A 16,705-nucleotide genomic window follows, 5' to 3' on the forward strand; every position below is an offset into this window, starting at 1 on the left:
TCTAGTCTTTTTTTAAACTCAACAGGAGGACACCTGTGAGCAGGGAATAAGTCAGCATAGAATTTGATTGTCGGCGAATTTCTGTAATCGTTCATCGTTCTGCTAGTGATAAGCTAGCCTTAGATGTACTCGTCTTGCTTGTTTGGGACTGAATCTTATTCCCTCGAAGAGAGAAACTTGAGTGTCCGGCAAATTGTTTCCAATCAAAGATTTGTGAATTCGTGTCTGGCAAGTGTTTATATATATAAAGTTATACGCACCTTATAGCTTCATCTGCGCATAACAAGTGTCTTGGTCCATAACTTTCAAAACAGCTGCTCCACAGAATGTCACTGATAACACGTGTAACGCAAAAGAGTATCGAAGTGATTAGACATGATTAGAATATAATTCAGTTTACTGTTTACTCGTACAGAGCTTCCTAATGACAATAATTAAACCGAAAGTAAGCTATACGTAATTGGACCGAATAATAAATACAAAACAAAGAAAGATACACCAAAAAACTAAAGAAATAAACTAAAGAATATCAAAAAACACACGCATACCTAACGATGAAGATACATCCGAACAGTCAACGACGAAACGTAAACTACAAGAACGGTCACAAATGTTACACTCAACTGTGGAATAAGTGACCTGGAATTTAAATTAAGCCGACAAAACCGCCGGTCCTAAATCAGTGGAAACTCACACTTTTGCACGTTGCATACTAATACATCGGGGGTGGGGATAGAGTTTTGCTGTTTGCCGAAAAACATTCTTCCCTTTCGTCATACGCCCAGGGGGACTCACTATTATGGACTATACGGGGAGGCTACGCCCGCGGCTACCCAGTGGCCTATCCAGGGGAAGGCCCGGGGGGCCCGGCCTCCCTTACTTTTAGAGAAAACTGAGCGGCCCGAAGGGCCTAAAAAAATTTTGGAGACCGCTCCCCCTCCCCCTTATTTAAGGTTCTGGATGACCGGGCTCCCCCCTTATCTCAAGGTCTGGATCCGGCACTGCTACTGATACACAATACAATGGTCACAATGGACTACGTATATGTAATTTAAAATCTTGAGTGCGCGCCTGACCTCAGATGATAATTATGTATGCTGAACTTCCCCCAGTTAGGGAGATTTAAGTGTAACGGGTGGTTTTCGTTCTGCTGTCTTGCAACGTAGACCTGACAAAGGTGGACTCGTCTCTCATCGTGGTGCAGTGCGGAGAAAGTGCACCCGTTTCGCTCTGGTATCACTTGTCATGGCTCCGCTTTCAGTATCAAGGCAGTTTAAGAAGTACTATTTTATTTTCAAAGCAAAATCTCGCCTTGGCAGATGTATATTTAAGATAAAAGTTCAATACCTTTTTTTATTCAGGGAAATCCCGTCAGAGTCAAGGCAGACGAGCCCCCCAAAAACACAAAATTATTTACAAAACAAAAAGGAGTAAAATAACAACCTAAAATTATTACAACTTTAACGTAATTGATAATAATAATAATAATAATTGATAATATTCAATTGTTTCTTTCTTTCTTTCTTTCTTTCTTAACTTTTATTTTACTTTGTTTCACTTGTTATTGTTTTGGTACTGAAATCTTCATGTCGAAGATAAAGGCAATAAAGTTGTTGTTGTTGTTGTTGTTGTTGTTGTTGTTGATAAAAAGATATTAAATATAACAAGCACTGAATTCTATAACAACCTGACAACTGCAAAGGTATTTAAAATAAAAGCGCTGTTTCATAAAGGTATCCAGAAATAACGAATATTGCATCACTTTCCCAAGGACTTTCCGTCCAGGATTGTATTCAAGACTATCGCAAAGTAATTCTCCATATTGACAATCTATGAAAGGTAAATACAATCACTACCGGTAGCTTACACTAGATCAACGTTAACAATGAAACTGTTTTGGCCATGGCAGCAGCAAAGCATATTTCCAGTAGAGAGTAGTATTTCCGCAAAAAAAGAAAGAAAAAAAGCGTCTTTTACTTCTAATGAGGGGACATTTGACGATAAGGAGGTGGTATATCCTGGGCTGTAATAGGGAGTACGCCTGACCCAATGTTTGCACTGGTTTGTCCCGGGAGCCCACTGACTTGGCCCATTGGCTGCTGAAGGAAAAAAAACGAAGACAGTTACTTCGCGATTTCATTTCTTCTTCAGTTTGTTTGCGTATTCGTTGTTAAATTTAAATGATTTAAAACTGTACATTAGTAAATAAAGGCTGTTGCAAAGCATAAAGTAATAGTATATGTAGTATGCAGTTAAAATACATCTTATAAATAAATAGCAAATGCCGACGTACAAAACAAAGATGCCAGATTCTAATGGATCTAGTCAGCAAAGTGTTTTTGTGAGCAAACGGTGAAAAAATTAAGGCTGACTGTACAGCTACAAGTTTATATTTTCTTCCAATTTTTCGTCAGATACAAGCCAGATTGAAATTCTTCCAAATTGCCGCTATTAGGCCAGTGTAATTGTGGCCACTGTCACTCATACGAAATTTTACGAAGATTTTAAACGACTGCAATATCTATGCCCCTCTCCCCTTATGTATGACGCAAAAAAAAAAAAAAAGCGTGTGTTTTATAGTATGATCACATTTCACAATGCCATTTATACCGTACCTGATAGTACATAGCGTACATTGGGATGGCGGGCTGTTGAGCCACCTTGTGGCTTGAATCGCTGACTTTTGCCAAAGCAGCAGCCAGGATAATTTCAATGACAGACAACACAATGATGATGCCAAATACAGCAAAAGCTTCATTTTCCTGCTTAGTGTACTCCGGCTTCTCATTTTTCTTTACAAACCACCATTTGTCGTTGCGGTAGTAGTCTGCATTCTGGATAGTAGTACGAATCGTCAGGAATTCGACACCCCAGTACTGATACCTCAGCACTGTAATAGCGGAGTAGATAATACATGCCACGCTAACCGACCAAATAGCATGGATCTAAAGAAAAATTGAAATTGAAGTCAATAAATTATAAAGTCTACTGAAGAGATGACTAAGGTATGTCATTCAGAACACGAAGTTGCACTTTTGAATAGGCACATACTAGGAGCCCATAATATGGAGTTAGCAACTCTCATACTAGGCCTACGTCACGGCGTTTTCGTGGACCGGTCTATTTTTAGATTTACATAGAGCGGTTCCGCATTTGAAGGAGAAGGCGTGCATACGGAGAACTAAACGTCATTAAAAGGTCAAAATACCATCTTCAGTTCTGAATATTTTGACTGGTTTGTGGGACTTGGCAAAATATTTTAAATTCGCGCCACAATCATTCTAAAAATAAACTGGCCATGGTTAGGAAGAGCGCCGTGACACGAGTACATGGGAGTTACTACTCCGGGTTATGGGATCCTGCGTATATTTTTTTTTTCTCTGGGGGACTCGAATACAATACACCTTTATTCCTGATAAAAAAATATTTGGGGAGGGGAGGGAGGGGAAGGGAAGTATTTAGCCTGTAGGGGACATGTTACACAGCCTCGTATTGACTTGTTTCGTCTTTTCGAAAGCGACGACCGCCGTTTTGCTTTGCTCTCTCCAGCATCTGCCACTTCAATAAGTTTCAAGGCGGCGCAAGTTCCAGTTTCCTCCGATAATACTGCTCTTCTTCTAAAAGCGATCAGCACTTTCGGAGGGACTTCACTTTCTAATCTGTCAGCTTGCCTCACTTTTGTTTTGTGGTGGTGGTGGTGGTGGAGGGGGTAGGGGATAGCCTCAGTCTCGAGCCGTGGGAGGGGTGTCTCGATGCGCTCACGGTACTCCCAACCCGCCGAACCTGGAAGAGGGGGCGGTCGACGCTTACGGAAAGTCTTCTCTTTCGGAACTTTAGGTTACGTTTTCTCTGTCAGACGTCTACGAGTGCTTATCAAGATAATCTTACCAGAATTGATGATCTTTTACGGCTTTGGCTTAAAACAAGGCCCATGATGCCATTTGCAAGAGTCTGAACAGTAAATGCACAGAAAAGAATTAAATTCATACTTACATACATTACTATTAATACTATAGTACCTCCCTCTGGGCACTGTCATGCGTTTCTTCCCTACGAGGGAAGGCGTGACCTTAAAGATCACTTAAAAAAAAATCAAACGTTTGCATTGGAGATTTCATGTAGCACTTGTCGACCATGACTAAAGATGTTTAATTAGGAGCTTGGACAACCCATGACCGACGACAACACAGTGACAACGGGAAGTTGAAACGTTATTACATTACTAAAATGAACTTGCCTTAACATTTCAACCTGTTTATTGCCTTTATTTAGCATCGCTCAATTTGTCGATATAAATTATAAAATGTAAACGAATTTTTCTGGACTTAAATTTAAAGAGCCACGTAAAGGTTTACAACGAGACATTGATGCAATTCGTCGTCCTTGTCGTCACGACTTAGAAAGTTTCACGTTGTGGACGGTAACAAAAGAAAGGGTTTTTTTACTTGCAGTGCTGTAGTTTTGCTCTTTAAACAAACATTGTTTTTCTCGGGTTCTCATTGCCATCGTCATCTTCGAGGTTTGTATCCGGCATCATGGTTGCTTTTAGTATTTTATTAAGTATATGTGCGGAGTCGTTCGCGTTCTTAGCATTGGAGTAGTAGGCAAATGCGTAAACAAGCCAACAAGCGGAATGTCAGCAGTCGTGTAACAAGGTGTAATAATTCACGCATGAACGAAATTGCTGAAATTGTGTGGAATAAGCGTCGGTCAAACTTCTGAGATGTTTCTCAGCCGGTTGTATTTAGTGGGAATTCGTTACATTTATGTGGAAACTCAAGTGACATGGCTGTATACGTATAAAATAACTAGTTAATGTAACCATCGTTGCATTTTCCCCAACATAAAAGACTTGGTGAAAGCGGGAAGTATAATATTGACAGATGGCACCGACATTGACAGTCAGAAAAATTAAAGTGCACTTTCAGAATGATTTGTAATATGTAACAGCATATAATTTCCATATTTTGAACAGTGAATAACAACTTCTGAGCTTTCGCAAATTTCTGTCGTTTGACTTGATCACTGTGAAAGCGAGACGACCACTCATTATGAATTAACATACGCATCAAAACAAGCGAGAAGATCCCACGGCAAAAAGTTCAGGTTTTCTCTTCTCTTGTACCATAATAGGGGCAATAACACCTTTGTCCATGACAAGATTCAAGTGATTGACAAATTTAAAAACAGACAAGAATCAGAAGCACTGACTTACCAGGGGAACAATCCAACATGGCGAAAACACGAGGCTATGTATAAAGCGGATTTCAAGTCCGTCGACCAATCCCAGAACGAAAAATAAGACGGATATCACAATTTGGAAAGAAGACAACAATGTCAGCGTTCTCTTGTTAGTATTTTCCATTGCAGTTGCAAATTAACAAAAGAGGAATCGAAGCCTGTTTAGAAAGCATAGTTTTCTTGCAGTACTAGACGTGCTTTAAAAAATATGATTGACGTCATACACATAGGACACATAGCTTTACGTTTATGTCAAACGTTGTGTTTCCTCTTTACTTGCCCGTTTCCTGTTCATTATTTCTACACATACATTAGTAGTTTCACACAATTTTATCCATAAGAATTGTTTTGAACCGTTTTTATCTGTTCATGTTCTATTTTGAGAAATTCTCAACTTGAATCTGACGTTTGCCGTTTGCCGTATAAGTGAAGCTTAAACAATTACTTCATGCGCAAGCGTACGTAGGTCGGGATATTGAGCACGCGGGAAGTTTGGAGAGCACGAAAGAGGCGTAAGAGTTGCTCAAGTCGCAAGTGATCAATATCACGACATACAGTAAAAACCCGTGACTAAGAACCTGGTTTTTAAGAACCTGTTAGGCTAAAATTTGCCACTAAGGCCCCCTCTATACAAGAACCTATTTAGCCTAAAATTTAAAACGGCTTCCTAGTTTAAAATTTTTTTAAAAACCCTTTTTGTACACTTGGACAAATAGGAAAAGTCAACATTCAACCCCAAAGGACGTCTGCGGGGACGCTACATTCAGGATCCCCTTTGAAGACTTAAGTGCCTTATCACCCCAACTGGAATGCATTGGTATGCAGATTTTATGCAAAGAATAAGCTGAACACCACTAAATACTCTTAGCTACAAGTCATTTTTCCTTTAGAAAATAAGAACCTATTTAAGAACCTCATAATAGCCTAAATTTGTCCTTATTACCATTTATGTAAGAACCTATTTAGACTAACTTGGCGAAAAGCAGGTTCTTAGTCGCGGGTTTTTACTGTACGCACAGCTAAAGGATGAACTAATTGTTTTATAACATGATCAAAGCGATCAAAGCAGTAGCTATCTGATTTTTTTTTGTTTTTTAGAGTTCTGATGTTTGCCGAAAAACATTCTTCCCTTTCGTCATACGCCTAGGGGGACTCAGTATTATGGACTATACGGGGAGGCTACACCCGCGGCTACCCAGTGGCCTATCTAGGGGAAGGCCCGGGGGCCCGGCCTCCCTTACTTTTAGAGAAAACTGAGCGGCCCGAAGGGCCTAAAAAAATTTTGAAGACCGCTCCCCCTCCCCCTTATTTAAGGTTCTGGATGATCGGGCTCCCCCCTTATCTCAAGGTCTGGATCCGGCACTGCTACTGATACACAATACAATGGTCACAATGGACTACGTATACGTAATTTAAAATCTTGAGTGCGCGCCTGACCTCAGATGATAATTATGTATAAATACCTTTATTTATTCAGGGAAATCCCGTCAGAGTCAAGGCAGACTCTGTTTTCAAAAGGAGCCCTAAAAAAATGATTTACAACACAAAAAGGAGTAAAATAACAACCTAAAATTATTAAATGATAATTATGTATGCTGAACTTCCCCCAGCCTAGGGAGATTTAAGTATAACGGTTGGTTTTCGTTCTGTTGTCTTTCAACGTAGACCTGACAAAGGTTAACTCGTCTCTCATTTAACGTGGTGCAGTGCGGAGAAAGTGCACCGGTTTCACTCTGGTACCACTTGTCAATCAGTTTTTTCTAGCATTTCTATGGCTCCACTCTCAGTATCAAGGCAGTTTAAGAAGTTCTATTTAATTTTCAAAGCAAAATCTCGCCTTGGCAGATATATATTTAAGATAAAAGTTAAATGCCTTTATTTATTCAGGGTAATCCCGTCAGAGTCAAGGCAGACGAGCCCCCAAAAAACAAATCATTTACAATACAAAAAGGAGTAAAATAACAACCTAAAATTATTACAACTTTAACGTAATTGATAAAAAGATATTAAATATAACAAGCACTGAATTCTATAACAACCTGACAACTGCAAAGGTATTTAAAATAAAAGCGCTGTTTCATGAAGGTATCCAGAAATAACGAATATTGCATCACTTTCCCAAGGACTTTCCGTCCAGGATTGTATTCAAGACTATCGCAAAGTAATTCTCCATATTGACAATCTATGAAAGGTAAATACAATCACTACCGGTAGCTTACACTAGATCAACGTTAACAATGAAACTGTCTTGGCCATGGCAGCAGCAAAGCATATTTCCAGTAGAGAGTAGTATTTCCGCAAAAAAAGAAAGAAAAAAAAGCGTCTTTTACTTCTAATGAGGGGACATTTGACGATAAGGAGGTGGTATATCCTGGGCTGTAATAGGGAGTACGCCTGACCCAATGTTTGCACTGGTTTGTCCCGGGAGCCCACTGACTTGGCCCATTGGCTGCTGAAGGAAAAGAAACGAAGAAAGTTACTTCGCGATTTCATTTCTTCTTCAGATTGTTTACGTATTCGTTGTTAAATTTAAATGATTTAAAACTGTACATTAGTAAATAAAGGCTGTTGCAAAGCATATAGTAATATTATATGTAGTATGCAGTTAAAATACATCTTATAAATAAATAGCAAATGCCGACGTACAAAACAAAGATGCCAGATTCTAATGGATCTAGTCATCAAAGTGTTTTTGTGAGCAAACGGTGAAAAAAGCAAGGCTGACTGTACAGCTACAAGTTTATATTTTCTTCCAATTTTTCGTCAGATACAAGCCAGATCGAAATTCTTCCAAATTGCCGCTATCAGGCTAGTGTAATTGTGGCCACTGTCACTCATACGAAATTTTACGAAGATTTTAAACGACTGCAATATCTATGCCCCTATCCCCTTATGTATGACGCAAAAAAAAAAAAAAAAGCGTGTGTTTTATAGTATGATCACATTTCACAATGCCATTTATACCGTACCTGATAGTACATAGCGTACATTGGGATGGTGGGCTGTTGAGCCCCCTTGTGGCTTGAATCGCTGACTTTTGCCAAAGCAGCAGCCAGGATAATTTCAATGACAGACAACACAATGATGATGCCAAATACAGCAAGTGCATCATTTTCCTGTTTAGTGTACTTCATCTTGAAATCTTTCTTTACAAAGTACCATTTGTTGTTGCGGTAGCCTCCGTTCTGGGTAATAGTAAGAAACGTCAGTTGTTCGACACCCCAGTACTGATACCCCAGCACTGTAATAGCGGAGTAGATAATACATGCCACGCTAACCGACCAAATAGCATGGATCTAAAGAAAAATTGAAATTGAAGTCAATAAATTATAAAGTCTACTGAAGAGATGACTAAGGTATGTCATTCAGAACACGAAGTTGCACTTTTGAATAGGCACATACTAGGAGCCCATAATATGGAGTTAGCAACTCTCATACTAGGCCTACGTCACGGCGTTTTCGTGGACCGGTCTATTTTTAGATTTACATAGAGCGGTTCCGCATTTGAAGAAGAAGGCGTGCATACGGAGAACTAAACGTCATTAAAAAGTCAAAATACCATCTTCAGTTCTGAATATTTTGACTGGTTTGTGGGACTTGGCAAAATATTTTAATTCGCGCCAAAATCATTCTAAAAATAAACTGGCCATGGTTAGGAAGAACGCCGTGACACGAGTACACGGGAGTTACTACTCCAGGTTATGGGATCCTGCGTATATATTTTTTTTTCTCTGGGGGACTCGAATACAATACACCTTTATTCCTGATAAAAAAATATTTGGGGAGGGGAGGGAGGGGAAGGGAAGTATTTAGCCTGTAGGGGACATGTTACACAGCCTCGTATTGACTTGTTTCGTCTTGTTTCGTCTTTTCGAAAGCGACGACCGCCGTTTTGCTTTGCTCTCTCCAGCATCTGCCACTTCAATAAGTTTCAAGGCGGCGCAAGTTCCAGTTTCCTCCGATAATACTGCTCTTCTTCTAAAAGCGATCAGCACTTTCGGAGGGACTTCACTTTCTAATCTGTCAGCTTGCTTCACTTTTGTTTTGTGGTGGTGGTGGTGGTGGAGGGGGTAGGGGATAGCCTCAGTCTCCAGCCATGGGAGGGGTGTCTCGATGCGCTCACGGTACTCCCAACCCGCCGAACCTGGAAGAGGGGGCGGTCGACGCTTACGGAAAGTCTTCTCTTTCGGAACTTTAGGTTACGTTTTCTCTGTCAGACGTCTACGAGTGCTTATCAAGATAATCTTACCAGAATTGATGATCTTTTACGGCTTTGGCTTAAAACAAGGCCCATGATGCCATTTGCAAGAGTCTGAACAGTAAATGCACAGAACAGAATTAAATTCATACTTACATACATTACTATTAATACTATAGTACCTCCCTTTGGGCACTGTCATGCGTTTCTTCCCTACGAGGGAAGGCGTGACCTTAAAGATCACTTTAAAAAAAATCAAACGTTTGCATTGGAGATTTCATGTAGCACTTGTCGACCATGACTAAAGATGTTTAATTAGGAGCTTGGACAACCCATGACCGACGACAACACAGTGACAACGGGAAGTTGAAACGTTATTACATTACTAAAATGAACTTGCCTTAACATTTCAACCTGTTTATTGCCTTTATTTAGCATCGCTCAATTTGTCGATATAAATTATAAAATGTAAACGAATTTTTCTGGACTTAAATTTAAAGAGCCACGTAAAGGTTTAGAACGAGACATTGATGCAATTCGTCGTCCTTGTCGTCACGACCTCTATGAAATAAAACGTCGCATTAGAAAGTTTCACGTTGTGGACGGTAACAAAAGAAAGGGGTTTTTTACTTGCAGTGCTGTAGTTTTGCTCTTTAAACAAACATTGTTTTTCTCGGGTTCTCATTGCCATCGTCATCTTCGAGGTTTGTATCCGGCATCATGGTTGCTTTTAGTATTTTATTAAGTATATGTGCGGAGTCGTTCGCGTTCTTAGTATTGGAGTAGTAGGCAAATGCGTAAACAAGCCAACAAGCGGAATGTCAGCAGTCGTGTAACAAGGTGTAATAATTCACGCATGAACGAAATTGCTGAAATTGTGTGGAATAAGCGTCGGTCAAACTTCTGAGATGTTTCTCAGCCGGTTGTATTTAGTGGGAATTCGTTACATTTATGTGGAAACTCAAGTGACATGGCTGTATACGTATAAAATAACTAGTTAATGTAACCATCGTTGCATTTTCCCCAACATAAAAGACTTGGTGAAAGCGGGAAGTATAATATTGACAGATGGCACCGACATTGACAGTCAGAAAAATTAGAGTGCACTTTCAGAATGATTTGTAATATGTAACAGCATAAAATTTCCATATTTTGAACAGTGAATAACAACTTCTGAGCTTTCGCAAATTTCTGTCGTTTGACTTGATCACTGTGAAAGCGAGACGACCACTCATTATGAATTAACATACGCATCAAAACAAGCGTGAAGATCCCACGGCAAAAAGTTCAGGTTTTCCCTTCTCTTGTACCATAATAGGGGCAATAACACCTTTGTCCATGACGAGATTCAAGTGATTGACAAATTTAAAAACAGACAAGAATCAGAAGCACTGACTTACCAGGGGAACAATCCAACATGGTGAAAACGCGAGGCTATATATATAGCGGATTTCAAGTCCGTCGACCAATCCCAGAACGAAAAATAAGACGGATATCACAATTTGGAAAGAAGACAATAATGTCAGCGTTCTCTTGTTAGTATTTTCCATTGCAGTTGCAAATTAACAAAAGAGGAATCGAAGCCTGTTTAGAAAGCATACTTTTCTTTCAGTACTAGACGTGCTTTAAAAAATATGATTGACGTCATACACATAGGACACATAGCTCCACGTCTATGTCAAACGTTGTGTTTCCTCTTTACTTGCCCGTTTCCTGTTCATTATTTCTACACATAAATTAGTAGTTTCACACAATTTTATCCATAAGAATTGTTTTGAACCGTTTTTATCTGTTCATGTTCTATTTTGAGAAATTCTCAACTTGAATCTGACGTTTGCCGTTTGCCGTATAAGTGAAGCTTAAACAATTACTTCATGCGCAAGCGTACGTAGGTCGGGATATTGCGCACGCGGGAAGTTTGGAGAGTACGAAAGAGGCGTAAGAGTTGCTCAAGTCGCAAGTGATCAATATCACGACATACAGTAAAAACCCGTGACTAAGAACCTGGTTTTTAAGAACCTGTTAGGCTAAAATTTGCCACTTAGGCCCCCTCTATACAAGAACCTGTTTAGGCTAAAATTTAAAACGGCTTCTTAGCTTTAAAATTGTTTGAAAACCTTTTTTGTACACTTGGCCGGGACAAATAGGACAAGTCAACATTCAACCCCAAAGGACGTCTGCGGGGACGCTACATTCAGGATCCCCTTTGGAGACTTAAGTGCCTTATCACCCCAACTGGAATGCATTGGTATGCAGATTTTACGCAAAGAATAAGCTGAACACCACTAAATACTCTTAGCTACAAGTCATTTTTCCTCTAGAAAATAAGAACCTATTTAAGAACCTCATAATAGCCTAAATTTGTCCTTATTACCATTTATGTAAGAACCTATTTAGACTAACATGGCGAAAAGCAGGTTCTTAGTCGCGGGTTTTTACTGTACGCACAGCTAAAGGATGAACTAATTGTTTTATAACATGATCAAAGCGATCAAAGCAGTAGCTATCTGATTTTTTTTTTGTTTTTTAGAGTTCTGATGTTTGCCGAAAAACATTCTTCCCTTTCGTCATACGCCCAGGGGGACTCACTATTATGGACTATACGGGGAGGCTACGCCCGCGGCTACCCAGTGGCCTATCCAGGGGAAGGCCCGGGGGCCCGGCCTCCCTTACTTTTAGAGAAAACTGAGCGGCCCGAAGGGCCTAAAAAAATTTTGGAGACCGCTCCCCCTCCCCCTTATTTAAGGTTCTGGATGACCGGGCTCCCCCCTTATCTCAAGGTCTGGATCCGGCACTGCTACTGATACACAATACAATGGTCACAATGGACTACGTATATGTAATTTAAAATCTTGAGTGCGCGCCTGACCTCAGATGATAATTATGTATAAATACCTTTATTTATTCAGGGAAATCCCGTCAGAGTCAAGGCAGACTCTGTTTTCAAAAGGAGCCCTAAAAAAAATTATTTACAACACAAAAAGGAGTAAAATAACAACCTAAAATTATTAAATGATAATTATGTATGCTGAACTTCCCCCAGCCTAGGGAGATTTAAGTATAACGGTTGGTTTTCGTTCTGTTGTCTTTCAACGTAGACCTGACAAAGGTTAACTCGTCTCTCATTTAACGTGGTGCAGTGCGGAGAAAGTGCACCGGTTTCACTCTGGTACCACTTGATTGTCAATCAGTTTTTTCTAGCATTTCTATGGCTCCACTCTCAGTATCAAGGCAGTTTAAGAAGTTCTATTTAATTTTCAAAGCAAAATCTCGCCTTGGCAGATATATATTTAAGATAAAAGTTCAATACCTTTATTTATTCAGGGTAATCCCGTCAGATTCAAGGCAGACGAGCCCCCAAAAAACAAATCATTTACAATACAAAAAGGAGTAAAATAACAACCTAAAATTATTACAACTTTAACGTAATTGATAAAAAGATATTAAATACAACAAGCACTGAATTCTATAACAACCTGACAACTGCAAAGGTATTTAAAATAAAAGCGCTGTTTCATGAAGCTATCCAGAAATAACGAATATTGCATCACTTTCCCAAGGACTTTCCGTCCAGGATTGTATTCAACGGCAAACGCAAAGTAATTCTCTATATTGACAATCTATGAAAGGTAAATACAATCACTACTGGTAGGTTACACTAGATCAAGTTAACAATGAAACTGATTTGGCCATGGCAGCAGCAAAGCATATTTCCAGTAGAGAGTAGTATTTCCGCAAAAAAAGAAAGAAAAAAAAGCGTCTTCTACTTCTAATGAGGGGACATTTGACGATAAGGAGGTTGTATATCCTGGGCTGTAATAGGGCGTACGCCTGACCCAATGTTTGCACTGGTTTGTCCTGGGAGCCCACTGACTTGGCCAACTGGCTGCTGAAGGAAAAGAAACGAAGACAGTTACTTCGCGATTTCATTTCTTCTTCAGTTTGTTTGCGTATTCGTTGTTAAATTTAAATGATTTAAAACTGTACATTAGTAAATAAAGGCTGTTGCAAAGCATATAGTAATATTATATGTAGTATGCAGTTAAAATACATCTTATAAATAAATAGCAAATGCCGACGTACAAAACAAAGATGCCAGATTCTAATGGAACTAGTCAGCAAAGTGTTTTTGTGAGCAAACGGTGAAAAAAGCAAGGCTGACTGTACAGCTACAAGTTTATATTTTCTTCCAATTTTTCGTCAGATACAAGCCAGATCGAAATTCTTCCAAATTGCCGCTATCAGCCCAGTGTAACTGTGGCCACTGTCACTCATACGAAATTTTTCGAAGATTTTAAACGACTGCAATATCTATGCCCCTCTCCCCTTATGTATGACGCAAAAAAAAAAACGCGTGTGTTTTATAGTATGATCACATTTCACAATGCCATTTATACCGTACCTGATAGTACATAGCGTACATTGGGATGGTGGGCTGTTGAGCCCCCTTGTGGCTTGAATCGCTGACTTTTGCCAAAGCAGCAGCCAGGATAATTTCAATGACAGACAACACAATGATGATGCCAAATACAGCAAGTGCATCATTTTCCTGCTTAGTGTACTTCGGCTTCTCATTTTTCTCTACAAACCACCATTTGTCGTTGCGGTAGTAGTCTGCGTTCTGTCTAATAGTACGAAACGTCAGTGCTTCGACACCCCAGTACTGATACCTAAGCACTGTGATAGCGGAGTAGATAATACAAGCCACGCTAACCGACCAAATAGCATGGATCTAAAGAAATTGAAATCAATAAATTATAAAGTTTACTGAAGAGGGTGACTCAGTTATGTTAATCAAAACGATAAGTTGCACTTTTGAATAGGCATACATCAGGAGCCCATAACATGAAGCGTGCAACTCTCATACTAGGCCTACGTCACGGCGTTATCGTGGACGGGTTTATTTTTAGATTTACATAGAGCGGTTCCGCATTTGAAGAAGAAGGCGTGCATACGGAGAACTAAACGTCATTAAAAGGTCAAAATACCATCTTCAGTTCTGAATATTTTGACTGGTTTGTGGGACTTGGCAAAATATTTTAAATTCGCGCCAAAATCATTCTAAAAATAAACTGGCCATGGTTAGGAAGAACGCCGTGACACGAGTACACGGGAGTTACTACTCCGGGTTATGGGATCCTGCGTATATATTTTTTTTTCTCTGGGGGACTCGAATACAATACACCTTTATTGCTGATAAAAAAATATTTGGGAAGGGGAGGGAGGGGAAGGGAAGTATTTAGCCTGTAGGGGACATGTTACACAGTCTCGTATTGACTTGTTTCGTCTTGTTTCGTCTTTTCGAAAGCGACGACCGCCGTTTTGCTTTGCTCTCTCCAGCATCTGCCACTTCAATAAGTTTCAAGGCGGCGCAAGTTCCAGTTTCCTCCGATAATACTGCTCTTCTTCTAAAAGCGATCAGCACTTTCGGAGGGACTTCACTTTCTAATCTGTCAGCTTGCCTCACTTTTGTTTTGTGGTGGTGGTGGTGGTGGAGGGGGTAGGGGATAGCCTCAGTCTCCAGCCATGGAAGGGGTGTCTCGATGCGCTCACGGTACTCCCAACCCGCCGAACCTGGAAGAGGGGGCGGTCGATGCTTACGGAAAGTCTTCTCTTTCGGAAATTTAGGTTATGTTTTCCGCTGTCAGACGTCTACGATGCTTATCAAGATAATCTTACCAGAATTGAAGATCTTTTACGGCTTTGGCTTAAAACAAGTCCCATGATGCCATTTGCAAGAGTCTGAACAGTAAATGCACAGAACAGAATTAAATTCATACTTACATACATTACTATTAATACTATAGTACCTCCCTTTGGGCACTGTCATGCGTTTCTTCCCTACGAGGGAAGGCGTGACCTTAAAGATCACTTAAAAAAAATCAAACGTTTGCATTGGAGATTTCATGTAGCACTTGTCGACCATGACTAAAGATGTTTAATTAGGAGCTTGGACAACCCATGACCGACGACAACACAGTGACAACGGGAAGTTGAAACGTTATTACATTACTAAAATGAACTTGCCTTAACATTTCAACCTGTTCATTGCCTTTATTTAGCATCGCTCAATTTGTCGATATAAATTATAAAATGTAAACGAATTTTTCTGGACTTAAATTTAAAGAGCCACGTAAAGGTTTACAACGAGACATTGATGCAATTCGTCGTCCTTGTCGTCACGACTTAGAAAGTTTCACGTTGTGGACGGTAACAAAAGAAAGGGTTTTTTTACTTGCAGTGCTGTAGTTTTGCTCTTTAAACAAACATTGTTTTTCTCGGGTTCTCATTGCCATCGTCATCTTCGAGGTTTGTATCCGGCATCATGGTTGCTTTTAGTATTTTATTAAGTATATGTGCGGAGTCGTTCGCGTTCTTAGTATTGGAGTAGTAGGCAAATGCGTAAACAAGCCAACAAGCGGAATGTCAGCAGTCGTGTAACAAGGTGTAATAATTCACGCATGAACGAAATTGCTGAAATTGTGTGGAATAAGCGTCGGTCAAACTTCTGAGATGTTTCTCAGCCGGTTGTATTTAGTGGGAATTCGTTACATTTATGTGGAAACTCAAGTGACATGGCTGTATACGTATAAAATAACTAGTTAATGTAACCATCGTTGCATTTTCCCCAACATAAAAGACTTGGTGAAAGCGGGAAGTATAATATTGACAGATGGCACCGACAGTATCCATCAAGACAATGGCAGTCAGAAAAATTAGAGTGCACTTTCAGAATGATTTGTAATATGTAACAGCATAAAATTTCCATATTTTGAACAGTGAATAACAACTTCTGAGCTTTCGCAAATTTCTGTCGTTTGACTTGATCACTGTGAAAGCGAGACGACCACTCATTATGAATTAACATACGCATCAAAACAAGCGTGAAGATCTCACGGCAAAAAGTTCAGGTTTTCTCTTCTCTTGTACCATAATAGGGGCAATAACACCTTTATCCATGACGAGATTCAAGTGATTGACAAATTTAAAAACAGACAAGAATCAGAAGCACCGACTTACCAGGGGAACAATCCAACATGGTGAAAACACGAGGCTATATATATAGCGGATTTCAAACCCGTCTACCAATCCCAGAACGAAAAATAAGACGGATATCACAATTTGGAAAGAAGACAACAATGTCAGCGTTCTCTTGTTAGTATTTTCCATTGCAGTTGCAAATTAACAAAAGAGGAATCGAAGCTTGTTTAGAAAGCATAGTTTTCTTGCAGTACTAGACGTGCTTTAAAAAATATGTTTGACGTC

General features: G+C 39.7%; 3 protein-coding genes across 4 annotated transcripts; all 3 read right to left on the bottom strand.

The window, feature by feature from the left end:
* Positions 1 to 1,805: 1,805 nt before the first annotated feature.
* On the bottom strand, positions 1,806 to 5,469 carry LOC140946175 (uncharacterized). Of its 2 annotated transcripts, none has more exons than XM_073395258.1 (4): positions 5,216 to 5,469; positions 3,889 to 3,951; positions 2,616 to 2,945; positions 1,806 to 2,096 (listed from the first exon to the last, which is right to left on the bottom strand). In XM_073395258.1, exons 1-4 carry the CDS (start codon positions 5,363 to 5,365, stop codon positions 1,980 to 1,982), a joined length of 660 nt encoding a protein of 219 aa, XP_073251359.1. In that variant the 5' UTR covers positions 5,366 to 5,469; the 3' UTR covers positions 1,806 to 1,979. The 2 variants fall into 2 exon arrangements, with proteins under 2 accessions (XP_073251359.1, XP_073251358.1); XM_073395257.1 differs by having other exon boundaries at positions 1,806 to 2,099; positions 5,216 to 5,468.
* A 1,761-nt stretch (positions 5,470 to 7,230) lies between these two features.
* Positions 7,231 to 11,067, bottom strand: LOC140946176 (uncharacterized). Its single transcript, XM_073395259.1, has 4 exons — positions 10,840 to 11,067; positions 9,491 to 9,553; positions 8,211 to 8,537; positions 7,231 to 7,693 (listed from the first exon to the last, which is right to left on the bottom strand). The coding sequence occupies exons 1-4, from the start codon at positions 10,987 to 10,989 to the stop codon at positions 7,574 to 7,576; spliced, it is 660 nt and encodes a 219-aa protein (XP_073251360.1). The 5' UTR covers positions 10,990 to 11,067; the 3' UTR covers positions 7,231 to 7,573.
* Positions 11,068 to 12,313: 1,246 nt separating this feature from the next.
* LOC140946174 (uncharacterized) lies at positions 12,314 to 16,705 on the bottom strand. Its single transcript, XM_073395256.1, has 5 exons — positions 16,460 to 16,705; positions 15,119 to 15,181; positions 13,842 to 14,171; positions 12,843 to 13,328; positions 12,314 to 12,438 (listed from the first exon to the last, which is right to left on the bottom strand). Exons 1-4 carry the CDS (start codon positions 16,607 to 16,609, stop codon positions 13,209 to 13,211), a joined length of 663 nt encoding a protein of 220 aa, XP_073251357.1. The 5' UTR covers positions 16,610 to 16,705; the 3' UTR covers positions 12,314 to 12,438; positions 12,843 to 13,208.

Source organism: Porites lutea, chromosome 8 (genome assembly GCF_958299795.1).
Source record: "Porites lutea chromosome 8, jaPorLute2.1, whole genome shotgun sequence".
NCBI classification, from domain to species: domain Eukaryota; kingdom Metazoa; phylum Cnidaria; class Anthozoa; order Scleractinia; family Poritidae; genus Porites; species Porites lutea.